Source organism: Clytia hemisphaerica, unplaced genomic scaffold (assembly GCF_902728285.1).
Source record: "Clytia hemisphaerica strain Z4C2 unplaced genomic scaffold, Clytia hemisphaerica genome assembly, whole genome shotgun sequence".
Lineage (NCBI taxonomy): Eukaryota > Metazoa > Cnidaria > Hydrozoa > Leptothecata > Clytiidae > Clytia > Clytia hemisphaerica.
The window spans coordinates 422,659-448,611 of record NW_027104353.1 but is presented as its reverse complement, the minus strand read 5'-3'; the positions used below and the strand labels follow the sequence as shown (position 1 = coordinate 448,611).

The 25,953-nt window shown below is 36.0% G+C and overlaps 1 protein-coding gene across 4 annotated transcripts in view; it reads right to left on the bottom strand.

Moving 5' to 3' along the window:
* LOC136818047 (lysine-specific demethylase 3A-like) overlaps positions 1–25,953 on the bottom strand; it is a 57,475-nt gene that overhangs the window by 8,931 nt on the left and 22,591 nt on the right. For all 4 annotated transcript variants that reach the window (XM_067074407.1, XM_067074408.1, XM_067074410.1 and 1 more), the window contains 6 exons: positions 14,591–14,691; positions 14,195–14,302; positions 13,531–13,677; positions 13,211–13,300; positions 12,728–12,861; positions 11,350–11,520 (listed from right to left, as the gene is read on the bottom strand). In XM_067074407.1, the coding sequence (XP_066930508.1) occupies positions 11,350–11,520; positions 12,728–12,861; positions 13,211–13,300; positions 13,531–13,677; positions 14,195–14,302; positions 14,591–14,691 (751 nt within the window). The remainder of the gene's footprint in view (positions 1–11,349; positions 11,521–12,727; positions 12,862–13,210; positions 13,301–13,530; positions 13,678–14,194; positions 14,303–14,590; positions 14,692–25,953) is intronic.

The window sequence follows — 25,953 nt, the reverse complement described above, 5'->3', positions numbered from 1 at the left end:
TGCTAAGAATATCACCATCATAGAATTTTGCTACTCAAGCTAAGAATGCCATTTTTAGACCATTTTAAATTATAAATTGTCAATTAGGATCCTAACCTAAGAATGTTGTAAGAATATTTTAGGATGATTTTCCCAAAAAAGTTAAGAATATCCATGATGAAATGGATTTACACCATTCTTATAAAAAAAAAAGCGTGTAAAACTCTAACTTGACAATGAAACTTCCAAACACACAGCTATTGGAATTCAAAAACACCCCTGTGTCACAGACCCGCTGGGCACCCCCACCCGCTGAAAAAAAGGTCCAAAATTTTGTCCCCGGGGAAAAAAACGGGCTAAATTTGCCTCCGGGGAATCCCCACTGAAAACTTTTAATTTATCTAGATCCCCGCTAAGTAGCTCTTCAAAATTTTTATTTCCCCGCCGGTCCCCACTGAAACTTGAAGATTTTGAGAAAACCCCGCTACCCGCCTATGCTAAAAAACATCAACAGAATTTATGCAAAACTTTAGTTTGAAAACTTATGTTAAAAAAACTGCTAACTGTTATTCTATCTTTGATTAACTCTTAACTGATAATCTTTATCTTTAAGACTGACTGTTCATTGTCAAGCAACTTCATCCAGCCAGCCAATTTTTTTTAACATCCAATTTAAGATAGATTGTCTACCATATTTGTTTTGATTTTGAAATACCTTTAAATATATACTTTGCACGCTCGCAAGCTAAGCGAAACAAACTGACAGATTTCTTTACCTAAGTAGTACGCGCTCAGCTAGGCTAGAAAATCCCGATTTTTTGTTATGAACAGGCCTAGTCTAGAATGTGAGACACTGGAAAAACTGTTTACAGGTTTACAGTGGTTTTAAACCTTTGTGCTCTTCATGCAGTTTTATGGAGTTTTGATGATTAAAATGGGTTGAAATTAGACTTCTGTTGACCCTGAGAATACTTTAATGGATTTTTATCAGTGTCAGTTTGATGTTTTGTAAACTGTTATGATGAAAAGGAAGACAGAGAGAAAACAAACTTGGAAAACTTTGCAAGAAGCTGAGTCCTGAGAGGGACATGTTTGTCGGGATTTATTTCTACCTCAAGAAAAAAGAACAGTCATAAGACGAAATTTATACAAGGGAGAGAATGGATATTGTCATTGTAGAAACTAAAAAATTATGGGAATGATTTGCTTTGAATCTTGTTGTGAGGAATTTCTGGAGGATTTTATTTTGTCCATCATGATACAGCATGACCCATGGCCTGCAAAATACAACAGCAGCAGATGCATATGATAGGGCTATCTAGTGACCACCAACAAAGACAAAATTGTTGAACTGATTGCATATGATACTGAACCTGTCAAATAGTTCCGATATCAAAGAGATTGTAAACAGACTTCTCAAGACCATGAATATGATTTTTGTTATCAAAATTATGAATCGGTCAATGATATTGATAATTTGACGTGCTTCTTCCCAAACTCAGAGCTCAAACATCGAACGACATTTCTTGAACTAACTTGGGAATATGTTTCAAATTCATTTTTGATGGATTATATTCCTGTTCTGCTATCATCTTGACATGCATATACACAAAGTAAAGAAACCCAACCTATGATTTAAAATAAGTACCAAGAATTCATTTTGCTTGACTGAGAAATGTTTTTCATTTTTTTTGGGATTATTGTGAATTATTTTATGTTTTGGCTGGTGTCTCTTGGAATTTTAATGAAAGTGACATAAGGATAAATGGATGTAGAGGCATTATGTTATTACTGTTTTTCTAGTTTTTACATTTTATTTCATATTTAGTTTTATTGAAAAATGTCCATAAGCTTCATTAAAGCTTGATAATAGATTTTTATTTTTCAAAACAAATGAACAACTTTGACTCAAAAAAGCTTAACTTTATACATAACTTTTTTTTTCTCTCGCAGAGGTTTTGATATAATAGATTATATACACAAAATTTCTAACAATTTTCTTGTTCATCTCTTTTGTATATTTTTATGGCTCTCTCCCTTTGTGCACTACTGGGTCAGAAACCGTTTGATTCGGACACACGAACGCTTTTCCATGCGTGACGAACGGGTTAACCGTTTGCGACGAATGCTTTTGCATCCTTCGCAAACGCCCTTTAAAAAAGTTTGATTGCGACCATTCGCGACGAACGCTTTTGCTTTTTAACCCGTTTGTGAAGAACGGCTTAAAAAGAAAAGCGTTCGTGAAGAACGCTTACGAAAATTTGAGAAATGAAACCGTATGCGAAGAGTGCTTTTCCGTTTGCCGCGAATGCTTTTAAAGAATTATTCAAAAAACCGTTTGTCACAAACGGTTTAACATACGCAACGAATGGATTTTAATGGGAAAGATTTCTAAGAAAATTTACTTCGCATTTACTCGGATTTATGGAACGGGGAATGAATTTACTTATTGAGTTACTTCTCTCATTAATGTTTTTTAAAAAAGGGTAACTTTATAGAAGGGGTCAAAATTGAAATAAAAGTCATTAAAGATTTGCAGCAACATTGCTTTAAAAAACTGTTCGGGGTCGATAAGTTATAAGGAAACTTTAGGTAAAAATCATTATTAACTTTTCTTTTCAAATCAAATCTTCATTCCGTCTAGAAAGTCAAAACCAGAATATTAAGTAATTAAAAGAAAAACTTTGAAGATACCCCTGTCTCACCACGAACGATCTTTTAGAGAACACCTGTATTAGAATAACCTTAGATCTTAGAAACACTCTTGAAAGTTACGAAGAAAGCGATTTGATAAAAGTGATCTTAGAAACACTCTGAAAAGTTACAAAGAAAGGGATTTGATAAAAGTGATCTTAGAAACACTCTGAAAAGTTACGAAGAAAGCAATTCGATAAAAGTGATCTTAGAAACACTCTTAAAAGTTACGAATGAAGCGATTTGATAAAAGTGATATTTGAAACACTCTTAAATGTTTCGAAAACAGCGATTTGATAAAAGTGATCTTAGAAACACTCTGAAAAGTTACGAAGAAAGCGATTTGATAAAAGTGATCTTAGAAACACTCTTAAAAGTTACGAATGAAGCGATTTGATAAAAGTGATATTTGAAACACTCTTAAATGTTTCGATAACAGCAATTTGATAAAAATAATCGTAGAAAACACTCTGAAAAGTTACGAAGAAAGCGATTTGATAAAAGTGATCTTAGAAACACTCTTAAAAGTTACGAATGAAGCGATTTGATAAAAGTGATATTCGAAACACTCTTAAATGTTTCGAAAACAGCGATTTGATAAAAATGATCTTAGAAACACCCTTGAAAGTTACGAAGAAAGCAATTTGATAAAGGTGATATTCGAAACACTCTTAAATGTTTCGAAAACAGCGATTTGATAAAAATGATCTTAGAAAACACTCTGAAAAGTTACGAAGAAAGCGATTTGATAAAAGTGATATTTGAAACACCCTTGAAAGTTACGAAGAAAGCGATTTGATAAAAGTGATCTTAGAAACACTCTAAAAGTTGCAAAGAAAGCGATTCGAAAAAAGCGATTCAATAAAATCGATCTTAGAAATGCAATTGATTTTTTATAAGCATACAAAAATTCAAAAGCTGGCTCGGAAATGCTTAGATCGAGAGATTTACAAAGCTGAAAAATGCTTTGAAGGATGCTTATATCCTAAGCAAAAATTTAGAGAAATTTCGAAAATCCAGCCAAAAACAAACAAATTTTGAAAAATTCTTAAATCTTTGCCATAGTATGATGAGTCTAGATATGCTTATAAGCCCAATCTTTTCCTACTTCCGTCCTTCTTTAATTTTAAGAAAAGGTTATACATTGTAAAAATGAAAATCAGAGCTTTTCACAGGAAAAAATCCGTGAATCACATGCGTGTGAAAACCAATTTCCGAGCATGTGATCCTGCAAAAAATCACATGCGTGTGAAAATGTAATTCACAATCCATCTTTTCTCACTTGTTAAATAGAATAGAAGTGAGTTACTTTTAGGGTATTAAACCTCTCTCTCTAAGAAAGACAAACAATCCTATTTGTGATTTTAGATCTAGTCAGACACTCCATTTAAGTCGAGAAAAGATGGCTTGTGAATTGCATTTTCACACGCTTATGATTTTTTTCAGAATCACATGCACAGAAATCAGTTTTACCAAGCATGTGATTTCCATACTTTTCCTGTGTTTCTTAGAGCGTGGGAGATTTTTATCACGTAATAAGCATTGGAATGTCTTCTTTTTCTTTTAAATGTTGCAAAAAAGGAGAGAAAATGTTGCCCAAGAATGGCGGCCTTTTTGATCTTAATAAAATGACACTGCGTTGTCTTCCTTTTCTTCACAGAGAGCAGAAATGAGATTTTAAGTATCGATGAAATGCTTGATGAAATGAAATTTGCTATAAAGTGAATTTCCATAGAGGATTATCTCTTTTTTCTTACCTTTTACCACGACAAGGGTTGTTCGCCGATACGGCATCTCCTATAACAAATCATATCAGAAGGGATGTGGCCAAAATTATAGCCTAGAAGCCAAGCCCTCCCAAATCGAAGAACCCGATCAAATAATGTAAAAAGTCAAAGAAAAGTCAAATGATTTTCATCAGTATCAAATAAACTTTCTTTACACCCTGTCTCAGTGACCCTGTTTGAAGTCAAAATAAAATGAAATGATTTTCAACCAAGGTAGATTAAACTTTCCTTACAACCCTGTCTCAGTGACTCCGATTGAAGTCAAAGAATAATCAAATGATTTTAATTATTGTTAAACTTTCCTTATACACCCCTGTCTCAGTGACTCCGTTTAAAGTCAAAGAAAAATCAAATTATTTTTATCATCATTAAACTTTAATAACAGTCAATGTGAGGAAAACCTCTCTTAAAGGTTTTTTTTTGATTGAAAGGTCTGATGATGCGGATGTAGTAAAAACAAGTGCGACAAGATTAGAAAATACATTGAATAAAAAAACATTCCTCATTCCTCAGACTTTAACTGATACTCTTTCGAATCTTTTTATGTTTATAATAAATAGAACGTTTTCTATCTTATAATCAAAACATTCGATTATAAATTTGCTCGAAATCTTTTTTTGTTTACAAAAGCCAAAGAATGCGAGGTCACATCTCGAAACAACTTTTGATCTTTCACTTGTTTACAGGATATCGTTGCGTAAAAAAGTAGCTTTGATTTATCTGGCTCAGCATAAAGACACTGCCTAAAATAAGCTCCTTTTATTCCCATAGAATACCTTTAAGGACGATAATCTTGACAATTGTTAAGAAGAGCCATTCAGCACACATTTTTAAAAACTTACAACCGTTTGTGACGAACGATTTTAAACGATTGTTCAAAAGCATTCGAGGTAAACGGAAAAGCATTCTTCGCGTATGGTTTTATCTCTTGAAGTTTTTAAAGCGTTCTTCGCGAACGGTTTTCTTTAAAAACCATTCGTGACAAACGGTTTCCCGTTCGTGACAAACGCTTTTATTAAAAAAAATCATAAGCATTCGTCACGAACGGGTGACCCGTTTGTCACGCATGGAAAAGCGTTTGTGTGTCCGAATCGAACGGTTTCTGACCCAGTAGTGGTGAGGCTTGTGATATTTCCATGCTGTTTAATAGAAAATGTGTACATTATTATTGTTGAGATACCTATTTATTCAAAAAGTGAATGGATTTTAAGCAACGCAGTGCTAAAGGGCTCAGGCCTCAAAATGGCCTAAAAGCAACTTGGCTTAGGAACTCTAGACCTGAGTATAAAAATTTTTTAAACTACTAGGAAACCCATTATTTTCCTTTTCCACTCTGAAAAGACCCTGAAATCTTGCTATATTACGACTAAAAAACTGCTTTTTTACTGTCAAAAATTTTAAATTTGAGGCCATATTTAGCCAATCTAGAGGGTCCTATTTTCAAAAATTTTCTAACCCGTCGGCCCCAACCATGGTGGTGCCTCCTTAGACACTTGTGTAGCCGTTACGTCATAATACCAGAGATACACCATTCTTTTTAAATCCTAAACCCCCCTGTAAACGTAATCAAATACAATCGAATCCGAAAAAAATGGGGTAATATTAAATTGACAGTCGATTGCTCGATCTTGTACCATTGAGCTAGGCTGCTCATTAGGATCATGGTATACAAAATTTATGTCCGAGATCATGAGGACGTTGATCTCGTCAAATATATATGGCAACTGTCCTAGGAAAGTAGCCACTCCAATACAGCTTTTCTATTTCTTGTTATAGCTGTCATGTTAGCAAATAGTTGCTATTCTGCCGGTTCAAGATTAAAGGTCTATGTTTGGAAATTTTGGCCAAATGAACTTAGGGAGGAAATGATATATAAGTAATTCAACTTAATGAGCCTCATTGACCCAATCAAGACTGGGTGGGAGGAAAGAAAAATGTTATTATGCATTATGCATATCCATATAATTACATAAAGATTGAAATAAAATTGCTTGCTTATCACACCAACGACTTAATAAAATAGATGGACCAAGAACTTCATGCAATGGCTCTTAGAAATCTTTTGTTTTCTATTCATTTTGTATTCTTTCATCTTGCCGTCTTTCCGCCGTCCGCGTAAGTCATTACAAAGAAATCAGACTTTTTACAAGCATCTCTAAATGGTGTAAAATCAATTATATCGAATTTCTACTGACCATAAACATAATTTTCGATTTTTTTTGCTTACGTCAGATCGCATTTTTAATCATCTTTCTCACAAGATATTTTTCAATATTTTTCGACAACACTGTTGCGCTTTTCAGCACATTTTCTTTAAACATTTTTGAAAAACTCTAAGAAAATAAACGTGCGTTCATGGTGCGTTCTTAAGATAGAAAACACAAACACTATCCAAATACAAATGTTATAATTTTTTAACAATGTTTACTAATTTTTAAGCCTAAAAGTTTGACTTGAAATTAAGAACATATTCACAAAATTTAGGTCATGTGATCAATATCAACCAATAGCTAATCTTAAAAAATGCTTTTGCAAGCGGAATGACATTTTAATGATGCAAAAAATCATTAAATTTTTTATCATTCTTACGCGGATCATTCCAATAGGATACTGGTCTATCTATTTTATTAGGTCGTTGATCACACTTACTGTACTGTTTCAACAAACTTGGAAAAAAAGAAAATTTCGAAATCCCCACTGAAATTTTCATTCTAATTCTGTGTCCCCACTGGTATTTTCTGTCTTTGAAAAATCCCCACTGGATTTCCAAAGAAAATTTTTTATCCCCGGTGAAATTTTTAAAGCCACCGGGTCACTGAGACAGGGGTGTTCAAAAGAAAATACTAAAATTACAACATTACAGTGCAAATTTGAAAACGATCTGAGTAGTTTTTGTGGTGTTATGTGTATGGCTGAAAATGATGTAAAATGATCCTGTTTTGTGTATTCATCATTGTTGACTGGCGACCCGTTCCTTTTGATTTTTCAAACCCGACACAGATTTTTTACAAACATAACACTATGAGAATTCAATAGAGAATACTAAAACACAATTCCTGTGTAAATTTGAACAAGATTGGAGAAATTTTCACAGTGTTATGGCTGAAAATGATCGTAGTTGAACTTTGTCGTAATTTCATCGCGGCTGGCGACCGTTCCTTTTGATTTTTCAAACCCGACACAGATTTTTTACAAACATAACACTACGAGAATTCAGTAAAGGATACTAAAACACAATTCCTGTGTGAATTTGAACAAGATTGGAGAAATTTGAACAGTGTTATGGCTGAAAATGATCGTAGTTGGACTTTGTCGTAGTTTCATCGCGGCTGGCGACCGTTCCTTTTGATTTTTCAAACCCGACACAGATTTTTAAAAATTATATCACTATGAGAATTCAGTAAAGGATACTAAAACACAATTCCTGTGTAAATTTTAACAAGATCGGAGAAATTTTCACAGTGTTATAACGGAAAATGATATTTTTTGGACTTTGTCGTAATTTCATTGGTTGGGGCGACCGTTCCTTTTGAAGATTTTTCAAACCCGAAACAGGTTTTTTCCAAATATACCACTATTTATTACATACACACTATTGTACCATTTTATTTAGATTGTCCTACTCTCCTCCACCAAGTATTATCCCAACAAAAACAAGTAATACTTTAATGGACCTACCTATTTATAAAACGAATAATTAGAATTTAATGGAAGTAATACTGTATATAATTTTAAATTTCGATTTATATATCTATTGGAACGGAGAAAGCAATTAAGAAACGCATCGATGTTTAACGGTGAAAGAAAAATAATATCGACACTTTAATCAATCATTCAGAGAAAATTAAAACCGAAGTAAAAAAACATTTAGTTTTCAGTTTTCATTATTTCATCACAGATTGAGGAGTCACATTTTGGGCATTGTCATTTTACATCATTGTGCAAAAAATCATGAAAATCTGTCGAGTATAAGTTGAAAAAATGAAGGAAAACCGTTTTACGCCGGTTTTCGGCTGTTCCGGCGATTTTTAAGGAGTTTCGGATTCAAAGGATGATTTTTTTGGAAATCAAACGATGCTAAGTTTTGGGCATCATCATAGAGAACATTTTTCTGTAAAGAAACAATTAAATAAGTTGAAAAAATGTGACGGAAATGTGAAAAAACGACGATTTCCGGCACATTTCCGGTTCTACAGACCGGAAAAAATTTTTTTTCGACAAACGGTTTTCGACACCTTTTCGGCAGTACTAATGTGCGTCTATGTGCAAAAAATCGCAAAAAACTAATGAGAAAATCTCGAGAAAATCTCAAAAAACCGCTTTTTTCGGGACATTTCCGGTTCTAGCGGCCGGAAAAATTTCTTTTTCGAAAATTGGGCTCTGTCACATTTTGGGCATTGCCATTTTACATCATTGTGCAAAAATCATGAAAATCTGTTGAGTATAAGTTGAAAAAATGAAGGAAAACCGTTTTACGCCGGTTTTCGGCTGTTCCGGCGATTTTTAAGGAGTTCCGGATTCAAAGGATGATTTTTTTGGAAATCAAACGATGCTAAGTTTTGGGCATCATCATAAAGAACATTTTTCTGTAAAGAAACAATTAAATAAGTTGAAAAAATGTGACGGAAATGTGAAAAAAACGACGATTTCCGGCACATTTCCGGTTCTACAGACCGGAAAAATTTTTTTTTCGACAAACGGTTTTCGACACCTTTTCGGCAGTACTAATGTGCATCTATGTGCAAAAAATCGCAAAAAAACTAATGAGAAAATCTCGAGAAAATCTCAAAAAACCGCTTTTTTCGGGACATTTCCGGTTCTAGCGGCCGGAAAAATTTCTTTTTCGAAAATTGGGCTCTGTCACATTTTGGGCATTGCCATTTTACATCATTGTGCAAAAATAATGAAAATCTGTTGAGTATAAGTTGAAAAAATGAAGGAAAACCGTTTTACGCCGGTTTTCGGCTGTTCCGGCGATTTTTAAGGAGTTCCGGATTCAAAGGATGATTTTTTTGGAAATCAAACGATGCTAAGTTTTGGGCATCATCATAAAGAACATTTTTCTGTAAAGAAACAATTAAATAAGTTGAAAAAATGTGACGGAAATGTGAAAAAAACGACGATTTCCGGCACATTTCCGGTTCTACAGACCGGAAAAAAATTTTTTTCGACAAACGGTTTTCGACACCTTTTCGGCAGTACTAATGTGCATCTATGTGCAAAAAATCGCAAAAAACTAATGAGAAAATCTCAAAAACCGCTTTTTTCGGGACATTTCCGGTTCTAGCGGTCGGAAAAATTTCTTTTTCGAAAATTGGGCTCTGTCACATTTTGGGCATTGCCATTTTACATCATTGTGCAAAAAATCATGAAAATCTGTCGAGTATAAGTTGAAAAAATGAAGGAAAACCGTTTTACGCCGGTTTTCGGCTGTTCCGGCGATTTTTAAGGAGTTCCGGATTCAAAGGATGATTTTTTTGGGAAATCAAACGATGCTAAGTTTTGGGCATCATCATAAAGAACATTTTTCTGTAAAGAAACAATTAAAGCTAAGGCTACACTGATAGTTTTTTCAGGCGGCTGCAATGCAATTGTTGCCGTCTAGCCATAAAAAAAAAGGAACCAGGAAAACTTCAAAAAAACGAATTACAAAACATTCGAATTACAAAACATTCGAACTACAAAACATTCGAATAACAAAACATTCGAATTACAAAACATTCGATTTTATCAAAAACATTCGATTTTCGAAGGTCCGACGTTCGAATGACGTAATAAGATTGGAATGTCAGATACATCGTCAAAAAAATTGCAGATTCTTCTGCAACAAAATCAGTTCAAACTGATTTTGTTGCAGACACTTGCAATTTGTTCTGCAATATTTTTATTGCGTTGCAGAGCAATTGCAGAAAAAAATGACGTGCTACATTTTGCAATTTCTCGCGCGCTTGCAATGCAACGCTAATTGCATTGCAGCCGCCTAAAAAAACTATCAGTGTAGCCTTAGCTTAAATAAGTTGAAAAAATGTGACAGAAATGTGAAAAACGACGATTTCCGGCACATTTCCGGTTCTACAGACCGGAAAAATTTTTTTTTCGGCAAACGGTTTTCGACACCTTTTCGGCAGTACTAATGTGCATCTATGTGCAAAAAATCGCAAAAAACTAATGATAAAATCTCGAGAAAATCTCAAAAAACCGCTTTTTTCGGGACATTTCCGGTTCTACCGGCCGGAAAATTTTTTTTTTCGAAAATCGGGCTCCGTCACATTCGAGGGTTTATAGTAATGCACCTTTGTGCAAAAAATCAGAAAAATTGAATGAGCCAATCTCGAGAAAAGTTGGTAACTAACGTACTAACGAACTAACTAACGAACACGGGTTAATTTATAGGACACTACCTTAAGGTAGGTCCAAAAATAACGCTTAGCTAAAAGCTGTGGCCTCTAATTTAGGCTATTTTTCTCCCCAAAATTTTATCCGGACAATCAAATCAACGGCGCATTTTAGCTTCGCTATTGGCAAGTTTAGAAAAAAATAAATTTATAAGAACTTGGAAATATTGACTTCTAAATGTTTATCTCCTTTAGCTCCAATTTTTTAGTGGAGGATGAGTGGGCGAGGGGTGGGGTTGGTTCTTGAGGCAAGAAAGTGCATATTGTGTAATCACTTAGAAGAGCTAAACTTCCAGCTGGTTTATTTATTCGTTAAGATTATTTCTCATAATCGCTCTGCAATAGAATTATTACTTTGCTTTCTGATCTGTTCTGATTACTAGTTTGTGGTCAACGTTCTAACACAACTAACTCAACAAGCTCATCTTTCACATCTTTTAATCTCTTAAGCCGGAGCTTCCAGCGCAGCTGGTTTATTATGTATTGTAACAAACCTTTCCTTTCGCCCATTCGGACTTGAAGAGGTCCATTGCTTGGGACGTAAGACGTGGTTGATTAATGTGTAGCATTCGACCATCACAAAACCATGCACAGTTGGCCGGCGTGGAAGGAATTGCACTCTCTATATTGACATTCATTTGGTCTACGATAGAGTCCAACGGGTTCTAGAAATTTTAAAGTATTTTATAAGAAAAAAGACATTTTATGTTTTATTTTATTTTCAGCAAAGGCTTTTCGGTAAAACCATTTTCAGTGCTAGATGTTTAAAAAGTTATTTCTATTACTAACACTGAAGATGGTTTTACCGAAAAGCTTTTGCTGGAAATAAAATAAAACTTCATGTCTTTTCATAGTATTTTGTTTTTAGCATTATAAATAATCAAACTTAAGGAAATTTGAGGCCTCCAGTACTTCGTACTCCAGTGCTACTTGCGTCACTTTCCGATTTTACTAATAATGAACGTGTTACTATCAGAATACCGAACCTGAGCCTGATTAATAGTCGAACGTTCAATTTCAATTTCAGTAGCTTTAAATTGTTAATAGGCCTGATTGTAGCAGAACAAACAAAAGAATTAGTACCCAGGCCCCAAAAATCGAAATTTTGGAAAAATGCAAGATATATCCCAGGGGAACAAGTGTGCCAAAGTCTCCAGGCTACCCCAATGTTTTAGCCTGATTTTTCAAAAATGAAAAAAGCCTCCAGATATTCACCCAAGGAACAAGTATGTCAAATTTCACCCAAATCCGACCATATATTTGAATTCTCCTGACTGCCTGATGTTTTAGGCCGCGCCACTAATTAATATCAGAGGACAGCACTACTAGGCTTTAATATGTCTTATTACATATTATATACCTGTAGGCAAGAACAGCCATTGAATAATTCCTGATATACCATGGCTATTATACCACGGTAAAAATTCTTTTTCAAATTTTGTTTTCAAAGTTTGATTTTTTTTTGTCGCTCTTGTTGTTATCAAAGAAATTCATTAAAATAAATCGATTGTCACTTTCATGCAGTTTCATGAACAAATTTTATGAAATCATCAAAAAAGAAAAACATTCGAACGCTCGATTATGGGAGTGTTTTAAGTGAAATGTTTGACTATTAACATAATTAATGTTTTATTTTTGACTCTAGGTATATAATAAAACACATATATTCAATAGGTTTTCGTTGGTCACCTCGGGTTAATAAATCACAATAACCAACTTTTACCCATTGAATATCAGCTTATTATAAAACAAATGTCGTCCGTCCCATAGTTATAAAGATCTTAGAGGAAAGATGGTAGAGGTCTTCTAGGTCTTGATTATAAGGTCCATCAGGGTCATACTTCTATAAACAATGAATAATTAATTCCAAACCTTTCGCCAATTGATATTTGATTCCAATATACTCATGTCCGTTGCTTCTGGATATTCCAACAAATCCAACCTTTTAAAGTCTAACTTTATTTCTTCGCAAGTTTTTAACAGGTCTTCGTATAAAGTCTCGAGTACTAAAATGAATATAATCCATTGTATACTTTTAAAATTATTCATCAATTCAATGTTTGGTCTATTATAACTAAGTATTGTCATCTCTTTAATTTAGAAATAGGGGGTATAATTCAGAGGGAGAAGAATCGGAGTGGTCGGTGAAAAACAACTTGATTGTTACGTGACAGCTTGTAAAAGGAGAAATGCAATGAAGTCTCTTGAACATGCACAAACTTTTTGGTCCCTCCATTTGAAAAATCCCTAAGAAGAGTTTCCATAATTCGAATAAATTTTGTGTGTGTTCGAATTATGAAGACTCTACCGTATATGACAACTTTCATCATAAAAAGGGCAGCCACATTATCTTACTTCCATCCGGTATGATTTGAGTGACTCGCAACTCTTCGATTTTATGGTCCATCCCTGTTGATTCACACTCCGCCCATGGAAGATTCTTCCCTGAAAAGTAAAATTTAGTTTTTAATTTTAATATTTCAACTTTTCTACACGGCTTAAACCCGTATTCGACCACTACTACTGCAGTGTTCGTTAGCACTTGCACTTTTGTAGCAAAATTGATGACGTGATGGCCTTTTAGGAATATATATCAAATGTGCAAATGCATCGAATAATAATGCAAATAACAATTCTATCTGAAAGCGAGACCCATAATGGTTTCTTGTACCAACCTTTCTTCTTGAACTTGGCGAAAAAGCAGTCCAAGCAAATACTGAGACCACAAGCTTCGCAGGTCCAATGGTTATTGAAGATACTTGTGGCGCACAGATCACACAATTCACGCACACGCAGTACTGCACGTTTCCATGCCAGCTTCGCTGTAATAAATAAAGAAGAGAACAAATTTAAGAATTTACACTTCTTGATATGCGATTGGGCTATAAATGATTCCAGGACCCATAGCCATAGCTAGCAAACTCTTCATACCACTACTAAGTGCAATGGGCTATCCCAGAAATAAATTCTCTCCTCTCAATACCGAGAAGATAAACTTTTGCGGAAATTTAAGAGACCCCTGGAATTTCGAATTATGAAATTTTTCGAGGTAACTTGGTTTTCGTCGAAATTCGGGAGATCTTCTCTGAGTTTTTCAAGAGAGCTTCCGTGTATTTTTAGGTACTTCGAGGGCCGGTTCTCTTGGACGGAGAAAACCTCCTCGACATGCCTTGTAATTTTTGTCTGGGCTTAAGCCAATGTAGATTCGCTTAGGAATCCGAAATTCAGGTTGCATTATCGTACTGGATTATTTCATCTATCAGTGACATTTAATTAAATAGATGATAGGATATGTGATTATAGAAAGACAAGGCGTGGTTAAAAGTATTTTCATCATACGCAATGTTTTTGTCCATGTTTGGGCTTGTTGTTCTTGTAACACCAATTGTTCGAACTGAGCGCCAATCTCCGATAAAATCGATTTACATGTGGCCAAGTCAAGCAATGCTGAAAGAATTGGTATAATGATTAAGAAATTGCCTTAAGAGAACTGAAATCTAAACTAAAATCGGCGAACCTCGAAGTTTCAGAAAGGTATGAATACAAGATTTTTGGCACAGTAGGAAAATCTTTATTTTCTCTTCTTGAAATTTTCATCTTCATTTTCGAATTCGTTGAAAAGATAAAAATTACAAAAAGGTATTACTCTAATGATATTTTTTACGTACTTTTTCCGTAGAAACTTGCCAATATCTTGAATTCTCATTTGCTTTTTAAGATGAACAATTGACTTACTGTTGTCTTGGAATTTCCAATGAAAAAGATCACTTTCTTCGGCAACATCAGTAGTACAGAAACCAGCCGACTTTACTTTCCCTGATTCCATTTTTCTCAACCTGTAACGAAAAAAAATGACGGTATTATATCAAACGTCTTCATTCTCAGCGTTTTTTCTAGTTATGGTATAAATTATTAAATCACTCTATTCAATTGATGCGGCAGTAATGCTATGAACTTGAAATTTTGACAGTAGTTTTGTTTGTGCAAGACAAACTATTTCCAGAAAAGCTTTTTTCTGATGACGTCATAATTTCAAAATGGCGCGCCAAAATCAAAACGATTAATTTTGGAGACTTTGGCGCCCCATAGGGGCTTTGGATTTGGAAATTTTCCAAATCTGATTGAAAATCGTTAGTGGAGAACTAGACGGTTCCCGTCGTCGCAAAGGCCGGTTTAGCTTACACATTAAAAGCCCTTAGGATAACAAAGATGATATTGTTGATGCTCTCTAACTTTATCTTTAAGGGGATTTGAATTAGTTTTTTATCAACCACGGGAGTATATCGAGTAGTGTGAAGATGTCTCGTAAATACCTTTTTATGCTTCAAATGGAATAAGAGAATGGGACTTGAAATCGTCACCATAAATATGAGCTTTGTAAAAAATAAACCTTTAATTATGATAGTTTCTTCAGGAAGTTTGTTGAAAGCGATTTCAATTTAATCGATTAACGGGAACTTATTGAGCAGTAAAACGTCAAATTGAGAGCGTCAATCAGTGTTTAAGAATGGAAAAGATACAAAAAATGTTGCTGTATTTACGAATTTGAGGTAGACATGACGCATCTAAAAAGACCAAATAATAAATACTTTGATTTCAAAACAATCGTGGGTATATCCGAACTTACAGGACAACATTTTATATCCACTTCTCCCGCGGAAGATGTTAACATTGTTCTTCTAGTTGAATAATTAAATAAAGAAGTGATCCTGTTGGTTGATGTCCAACTATGATAAATGGTGAGTAACAAATTTTACATGGTAGCAGCATTCGGTGGTTTGCAGTAAAGATATTATTGGTTGGTTACTAAAGTGTGATAAAGTTTATGAACTTTGGTTGTTATAACAGTATAAACTAAAGTGGTTAATTGTTGAAAATGGCAGGTGTTGTTTCGATAGGGCAAAAGTATGGATTGCCCCCGTTCTCCGAAGATGGAGACTTTGAACATTGGTTACATGAAATTGAAATGTGGCAGTTAGTAACTGATTTAGCTAAAACAAAACAGGGACCTGTGTTGTATCTCAGTTTATCCCCGAAGGTTCGCCAAGCATGTGCAACATTAACGAAAGAACAGCTAAATGTCGAAGAGGGTTTAGATGTGCTTATAACCAAATTGAGAGAACTCTATGCAGTGTCAAAAGATCAGGCAATGTTTACTGCATACGAACAATTCGAAACGTTTCAAAGAGATACGAGTATGAATATCGCAGAATATATCAATCAGTTTGAACAACTCAATCATAAACTGAAAACTTATAAGATTGAGTTACCATCGCCAGTACTAGCTTATCAATTGTTGAAAAATGCTAATTTACCAAAAAGTAAACGTGATTTAGCCAGAGCCACTATTCCAGAACTGAAGTATGATGATATGAAACGGCAGATTAAAGCTATTTACGATTCGTGTACGACTGATGATAAAACGACTGAAGATACATCAGATATTTTAGTTGAAAATGAACAAGCATATTATTCTCGTAACAATTATTCTGCTAATCGAGGACAAAATTTTCGAGTTAATCGATATCGTGGACGTGGAGGAGCTAACTATCGAGGATCCCGTCAAGAGGACAGTCGCGCTCCTCAAGCACAGTCATCGACTCGTTATAGAAACTGTCCAGATGAAAATGGTAACCCTACTCGTTGTAAAATTTGTGGTTCAATCTATCATTACTACCGTGACTGTCCGGATGCAGATAAAAAGGACTTATCATTACAACATTTGAAAATCCAGTTATTTACGCAAGAAAGTGGAGTCGAGTTATGTTTTCTTGAGCAGATGGTATCAGAAACATTAAGTTGTGCAGTTATTGATCCAGGGTGCCCTTCAAATGTATGTGGAAAGAATTGGTTAAATTGCTATCTCGATTCGTTACCAAATCACGAAGACGTAACAGAAACAAAAAGTAAGAAGTCGTATCAATTCGGTCCTAGTCAAGTTTATCGCAATCATTGAAGAAAGTAAACATTCCTATTAACATCGGTGGAAAACCAGGGCATATCCTTACAGATGTAGTCGACTGTGAGGTACCTCTTTTACTTTCCAAGCATAGTATAAAGGAAGCCGGTGGACAACTTGATTTTGTTAAAGACACGATAACTCTTTTCGGTACAGAGATAAAACTTCAACACACTTCAAGCGGACATTATTGTATTCCTATTTCGCCAAAGCAGATTCTTGTCAATCGTAATATCGCACCTGAAGCACCAATTGAGTTATATCTTACAATAAATGATTTAAACACAAAGTCGAAAGAGGAGAAAAAGTCTATTGCTGTTAAGCTGCATAAACAGTTTGGACATCCTGTTGATTCCACAAAACTGAAAACTATCGTAAAAGATGCAGAAATCAAAGATGACGAGTTATTGGGACTTATAGATCAAGTTACAGAGGAATGTGATGTTTGTACCCGTTACCGAAAAGCCAGAGCCAGACCTGTCGTATCGTTATCGCTTTCCAAAGAATTTAATGGTTGCCTTGCAATGGATTTAAAGTTCATCACAATTAACGATAAAAAGTACATTATTTTTCATATGATCGATTTGTTTACTCGCTACTCTGCGGCGTCCGTCATCAAATCTAAACACAAGGAGGTGATAGTTGACGAAATCTTGAAACACTGGGTTGCTATTTTCGGTTCACCACAATCAATCTTTGCTGACAATGGAGGAGAGTTTAACAATGAACTGCTTCGTGACGTAGCAGAACTTTTAGATGTATCGATAGCTTCAACAGCTGCTGAATCACCATGGTCAAATGGGGTAGTCGAGAGACATAATGCCACTCTAGGAAACATGATCCACAAAATTGTTGCTGATACTCAGTGCTCCATACAGAATGCACTTGTTTGGGCTGTAAGTGCGAAAAATGCTTTGTCCAACAACTTGGGATACAGTCCTAATCAACTTGTCTTCGGCCGTAACCCAAATCTTCCGTCCACGTTAACATCTCAGTTACCAGCCCTTCGAACGAAAACCTCAAGTGAATTTGTTGCTGAACATTTGAATGCTCTTCACTCTGCTAGAAGGGCATTTATCCAAGCTGAATCCAGTAAAAGAATCAAAACAGCGTTATCACGTCAAACACGAACAACAACGAGCAAAGAGTTTAATAATGGAGATACAGTCTATTACAAACGAAATTCAGACAAGGACTGGCATGGTCCAGGTACCATTATCGGAATTGACGGAAAAGTTGTTGTTGTGCGTCACGGAGGAAGTGTTCTACGAGTGAGTCCATGCCATTTGACGAAAGCAAATAAGGAAAAGTCGGGATCATTACCAAAGGAGATACTTATCGTACCAGATGAAGATGAACAACCACAAGTACCCATTCCAGAGCTATTAGACATCGATATTGTTAGTAATGAAACAGTTATTCCAGTTGAAAACCCGATCGCAGAACCTAAGCTTACTAAACCTGACAAAAAGATACCAGAGATCCAAACAGTTGAAACGACGCATCCGGTGGGAGATAAGAAAAAGACTGATCGTAGAAATAAAAGTAACTCTCAACGAATTCAGCTTCCTCGTATTGGACAACAAATTTTGTTCATTGACCCAGATACCAATAAGGAAGAAAAGTTTATCGCTGTTAATCGTGCTGGAAAAGCTAATGGCAAGAATAAACATTGGTTTAATGTTAAAAATTTAGTGTCGGGTGTTATTAAGTGCGTTGATTTTGAAAATATTCAATGGCAGCCAGTTGAAGAAGAAGTCCTTTACAGTTCCAGTAACAACCCTCAAGTATTAGCAGCTAAACAAAAAGAACTAGAGAAATGGACCGAGTACAATGTCTATGAAGAGGTTGACAATGAAGGTCAAGAGACAGTATCGACCAGATGGGTTATTACCGAGAAATCTGACAAGGACACCAACACCGTGAAAGCAAGGTTAGTCGCTCGTGGTTTTGAGGAAATCAATACTGAAGTTCGTACTGATTCCCCAACTATCTGTAAGGAAAACCTTCGTCTCGTATCAACAATTGCCGTGAGCAATTCGTGGAAAATACACTCTATGGACATTAAAGCTGCTTTTCTGCAAGGGTGTCCAATTAATCGCGAAGTATTCATTCAACCGCCAAGAGAAGCGAATACCTCAAAACTTTGGAAATTGAAACGTACTGTTTACGGTTTAAATGATGCCCCTCGCTCGTGGTATCTTAAAGCTGCTGAGGAACTAGTTAAAGCTGGTGCCACAAGAAGCAAATATGACCAAGCGTTATTCTTTTGGAGAAACAAAGGAAAGCTTCAAGGTGTTTTATGTTGTCATGTCGACGATTTCTTCTATGCTGGAACACGCCTGTTCCATGAGAAAATTGTATCACATGTACAGAAATCATTTGATTTAAGCAAAGAATCGTTTTCAACTTTCCAGTACCTAGGATTGGACATCAACCAGACAGGAGAGTTTGTAGCAATGCATCAAAATGACTACATTAAGACACTTCAACCTATTGAATTGAAAGATACATCAAAACGTAATCTTACTCAAGAGGAAAAGTTACAACTGAAAGCTTTAATTGGACAGATACAATGGGTGTCAAAACAAACACGCCCTGATTTAGCTTTTGCGTCGTGTGATTTAAGTAATCGTGTTAAAGATGGTACAACAGATGACATACGGTTAGCGAACAAGTATCTTCGCAAGCTTCAAAATTCAACTGCTCAGATCCACTTACCTAATATTGGTGATGTTAAAAAGTCAACGTTGTATGCTTATAGTGACGCATCACACGCCAATCTTCCAGGATTTAAGTCTCAAGGAGGTTTCATTATCCTGATTAAAGGTGAAAATGGAAACTCTGCGCCTATTGTCTGGACTTCAAAGAAAGTAAAACGTGTTGTGAAAAGTCCACTTGCTGCCGAGACTCTTGCGCTACAGGAAGCAGTAGAACACGCATCATTAATTAAAGCACTACTCTGTGAGATTTATGATTCGGAACAATCAACATTTCCGACTGTTTGTATAACAGACAGTAAATCATTGAGAGACACTGCTCACACATCTACAGTTGTTGAAGATAAAGGTCTTATGATTGACCTTTGCTGTTTACGAGAAATGATTCAAGGCAAACTCATTACGATTGAATGGGTTCCTGCCTCAAAACAACTGGCAGATTGCTTAACAAAATCTACAGCATCTGCTTCCTTATTGATGAAGGTTTTGGCTGGTGAAGCTGGCCTTCCAAGTCAATAAGAAGACCCGCCAAATGTACATAGTGTAAATATTGTTGGTATTGAACATTAAACTTCTGTTGAGATTGTGTTATTGATGCAGAAACACTTTTGAGATTGATTTGGTCTCAGATTCAAGACACACACACTTATGTTTCGTTACGTTATGTTACAACACGATGTACAACACTGGATCACAAATATGTCGATCAATACAAGATTCGTCCGGCCGGAATCTGTTAACATTGTTCTTCTAGTTGAATAATTAAATAAAGAAGTGATCCTGTTGGTTGATGTCCAACTATTGTGAATGGTGAGTAACAACCAATTTACAGAAGACCTCCGTTTTTTACCTGCACATTCACTATTTAAAAACTATATTTTACAACTTTTTCGTAAAAAGTGCCACGCCTTCTAAAGTTATTATGTTTAGAATAATTGACGTCAGAATTATTTTCGTTAAAAAGTCACTGTAGGGGCTTCTTCGATTCGAACAAATCCTTTTTTGGACGGGGGTTCTATGGGAAGGTAGTGCTAATTTTCACGCTCAATCATAGATGAAAAAGAAATTTTAAACATAAAATTGAAACCACGACGTATCATCAACTGCTTTTTCGAAAGACAATAAGATTTTTGTCTTAAAACTGCACGAAATCCCTCTTTCATACTCGAATCAACCCCCTGGCAAAATTTGAGAACAACAGCTCAGCTACCATCTTGCGTTACACACATTTTTCAAAATTTCATTTAGTATAGTACTAGCCGTCACCCGGCGTCGCACCCGCCGAGTAGAGTGTTGTTGAACACATCAAAAGCCCTTTGGATAGTGGGAGAGGGTAATAAGCTTGAATTCTAAGCCGAAAAAACTAAATATAACCACTTATCAATAATCGAAGCTTGAAAAAGTGGCGTCATTTGGGACCTAAGTGACGTCATCGAAAGGGTAATAAACTTTTCACTTCACTGAAAGTATTTCTTCATTGACTCTGAAAAGATTGTCTCGATGATTTCCGATCCAATGAGGGTTCAATCATTACCGAAATCCTTCTCAAACTCGAGATATTGTATTTTTAAGGTTTTGATGACGTCATCGGACAAAAAAAGCCTCAATTTGAATATATTTATTTTCAAAAGTTTCTATATACCCACCATGACCCCTTCAAACTAATTCCACGTAAAATTTCCGATCAAATGAGGGGTCAACCATCTCAAAACTCTTTTCCAATCTCGAGATATCACATTTTTCCTGTTTTGATGACGTCGTCAACTGAAAACGCCTAAATAAAAATTCAGCCAAATTTCAAAGTCATACCTAAGCCATATAAACCCTGCCATCTTATTCTCCATAAAATTCTCGATCCAATGAGGGGTCACCGACCTTCTAACTCCTTTTCAAACTCGAGATATCGTATTTTGAAGTTTTTTCCAAATCTGTGACGTCATTGGGTCCCTTTACCCCTAATGTTGTCAACGGTCAATTCGCGAATTTTAAAATTTTTGCGGTCAACGGGTAGCTTATGCCCCAATAGCCTATACTAGACGTCACCCGCGTTTTTTACGCAATTAACGTCTATTCCACTTTGCGACTTTTTCGAATGTTTTGAGCCCGGGTTTTCGGGCTCTAAACATTCGATTTTTTGACATCACTTTTAATTTTCGAAGCTCCTGCAGTAGCAAAATAATCGAATTTGCGTCAAAGCACTTGAAAGGCTTCTATTTTTCAAAAATCGTCAAAGTGGAACTCACTAAGAAACGAGATGAAAAATCCCGGTTTTTAGTGAGGTGCTCGCTAATGCCCCAAGGGTCCCAAAAAAACAAAAAACGTCAATTATTTCCACGGGAAAGTGGGTTTTTAAATTTGCGAAAGATTTGCACTGCAACGACTTCTCCCCAAAAACGCTAACTTTCACACTCTTCCCCTGACCACTTTCACTTTCATTTCGCTTTCATTTTCACCACCCATCCAAACAGTCGGTCACGTAACTCTCGAACCCCAATCACAAAAATCCATAATGGCTCCCCCACGGCTCATAGAGAATTAGACTTTTAGTATATAGACTAGCCGTCACCCGGCGTCGCACCCGCCGAGTAGAGTGTTGTTGAACACATCAAAAGCCCTTTGGATGGTGGGGGAGGGTAAAAATTGTATATTGTAAGCCCAAAGAACGAAATATTACCACTTTTCACTGATCAAAACTCGGAAAACCGCATATTTCATGTTTGGTGACGTCATTTTGGCCCTAAGTGACGTCATCGAAAGGGTAATAAACTTTTCACTTCACTGAAAGTATTTCTTCATTGACTGAAAAGATTGTCTCGATGATTTCCAATCCAATATGAGGGGTCAATCATTACTGAAATCCTTTTCAAACTCGAGATATTGTATTTTTAAGGTTTTGATGACGTCATCGGACCAAAAAAGCCTCAATTTAAATATGTTTATCTTTGAAAGTTTCCATATACCAACTATTACCCCTCCCAACTTATTATCCATTAAATTTCCGATCAAATGAGGGGTCAATGACTTCCCAGCTCCTATCCAATCTCGAGATATCGCATTTTTCCTGTTTTGATGACGTCATAAACTGAAAACGCCTAAAAATTCAGCCAAATTTTAAAGTCACACTCAAGCCCTATAAACCCTCCCATCTTATTCTCCATAAAATTCTCGATCCAATGAGGGGTCACCGACCTCCCAACTCCTTTTCAAACTCGAGATATTGCATTTTGAAGTTTTTCCCAAATCTGTGACGTCATTGGGTCTCTTTACCCCTAATGTTATCAACGGTCAATTCGCGAATTTTGAAATTTTTGCAGTCAACGGGTAGCTTATGCCCCAAGGGTCCCAAAAAACCCAAAAACGTCAATTATTTCCACGGGAAAGTGGGTTTTTAAATTTGTGAAAGATTGACACTGCAACGACTTCTTTAAAAAAACGCTAATTTTCACTCTTCCCCTGGCCACTTTCGCTTTCGTTTTCAACCACCCACCCACACCCATCCAAACAATCGGTCACGTAACTCTCGAACCCCCATCTCAAAAATCCATAATGGCTCCCCCACGGCTCATAGAGAATTAGACTTTTAGTATATAGACTAGCCGTCACCCGGCGTCGCACCCGCCGAGTAGAGTGTTGTTGAACACATCAAAAGCCCTTTGGATGGTGGGGGAGTATAAAAAGATCTGATTTGTATATTGTAAGCCCAAAGAACGAAATAATACCACTTTTCACTGATCAAAACTCGGAAAACCGCATATTTCATGTTTGGTGACGTCATTATGGCCCTAAGTGACGTCATTGAAAGTGTAATAAACTTTTCACTTCACTGAAATCAATTTGTCATTCATCCAAAAGATTCTCTTGATGATTTCCGATCCAATGAGGGGTCAATCATTGCATAAATCCTTCTCAAACTCGAGATATTGTATTTTTTAGGTTTTGATGACGTCATAGGACCCAAAATGCCCCAATTTGAATAAATTTATTTTCTAAAGTTTTTATATACCCACTGTTACCCCTCACAACTTATTCTCCATTAAATTCCCGATCCAATGAGGGGTCAATGATCTCCAAACTCCTTTCCAATCTCGAGATATCGCATTTTTTCTGTTGTGATGACGTCATCAACTGAAAACGCCTGAATTTTCAGCCAAATTTTAAAGTCATACTCAAGCCATATAAACCCTCCCATCGTATTCTCCATAAAATTCTCGATCCAAGGAGGGGTCACCGACCTCCCAACTCCTTTTCAAACTCGAGATATCGCATTTTCAAGTTTTTCCCAAATCTGTGACGTCATTGGGTCCCTTTACCCCTAATGTTGTCAACGGTCAATTCGCGAATTTTGGAATTTTTGCGGCGAACGGGTAGCTTATGCCCCAAGGGTCCCAAAAAAAACAAAAAACGTCAATTATTTCCACGGGAAAGTTGGTTTTTAAATTTGCGAAAGATTTGCACTGCAATGACTTCTTTAAAAAAACGCTAATTTTCACACTCTTCCCTTGACCACTTTCGCTTTCGTTTTCAACCACCCAACCAACCATCCATCCAACCAAAAAGTCGGTCACGTAACTCTCGAACCCCCATCTCAAAAATCCATAATGGCCACCCCACGGCTCATAGAAAATTAGACTTTTAGTATATAGACTAGCCGTCACCCGGCGTCGCACCCGCCGAGTAGAGTGTTGTTGAACACATCAAAAGCCCTTTGGATGGCGAGGGTGGGTAATAAGATCTGATTTATAAGCCCAAGGAACGAAAAATTACCACTTTAAATGTTGAAAACTAAAAATATTCCAGATTTAATGTTTTGTGACGTCATTTGGGCCATAAAGTGACGTCATCGAAAGGGTAATAAACTTTTCACTTCACTGAAAGTATTCTTTCATTGACTGAAATGATTCTCTTGATGATTTTCGATCCAATGAGGGGTCAATCATTGCTTAAATCCTTCTTAAACTCCAGATATCAGAATTTAAGGTTTTAATGACGTCATCAGACCCAAAATGCCTCAGTTTGAATATATTTATTTTCGAAAGTCTCTAAATACCCATTCTTACCCCTCCCAAATTATTCTCCATTAAATTTCCGATCCAAAGAGGGGTCAACCATCTCATAACTCTTTTCCAATCTCGAGATATCGCATTTTTTCTGTTTTGATGACGTCATGAACTGAAAACGCCTAAAAATTCAGCCAAATTTTAAAGTCACACTCAAGCCTCATAGCCCCTCCCATCTTATTCTCTATAAAATTCTCGATCCAATGAGGGGTCAACGACCTCCCAACTCCTTTTCAAACTCGAGATATCGCATTTTGAAGATTTTCAGAAATCTGTGACGTCATTGGGTCTCTTTACCCCTAATGTAGACTAGTAAACTAGTCGGTTATTACTTATAATAAAACTGTCAATCAAATAATGTAAACACTAATTAAATATTCAGCGCGCGTGAGAGAAAAGGAAAATAACCGACTAGAAGCTTCTTCCAACGCCTTTTTTTCTTCACCTAAAACCGTAAGGAGAGACATACAGATTTCTGTATGTCTGACCCGTGCGGGATTGCATTTATTTTTCTTTCCGTTTATTGCATTTTTGGAAATGCTCATTTATTTATATGTTCTCATGTTTAATGTTACTATGAAATATCATTTAGTCAAAAAAGTTGGATGGATTCTCAAAAACCTACAACGACTAGTTTACTAGTCTACCCCTAATGTTATCAACGGTCGATTCGCGAATTTTGAAATTTTTGCGGTCAACGGGTAGCTTGTGCCCCAAGGGTCCCAAAAAACCAAAAAACGTCAATTATTTCCACGGGAAAGTGGGTTTTTAAATTTGCGAAAGATTTGCACTGCAACGACTTCTTCGCAAAAACGCTAATTTTAACACTCTTCCCCTGACCACTTTCGCTTTCGTTTTCGACCACCCACCCAACCATCCAACCAAAAAATCGGTCACGTAACTCTCGAACCCCCATCTCAAAAAATCCATAATGGCTCCCCCACGGCTCATAGAGAATTAGACTTTTAGTATATAGACTAGCCGTCACCCGGCGTCGCACCCGCCGAGTAGAGTGTTGTTGAACACATCAAAAGCCCTTTGGATGGTGGGGGAGTATAAAAAGATCTGATTTGTATATTGCAAGCCGAAAAAACGAAATATTACCACTTATCAATAATCGAAGCTTGAAAAATTGCATATTTTATGTTTGGTGACGTCATTTTGGCCCTAAGTGACGTCATCGAAAGGGTAATCAACTTTTTACTTCACTGAAATCAATTTGTCATTTAACCAAAATATTCTCTTGATGATTTCCGATCTAATGTGGGGTCAATCATTACTGAAATCCTTCTCAAACTCGAGATATTGTATTTTTAAGGTTTTGATGACGTCATCGGACCAAAAAAGCCTCAATTTAAATAT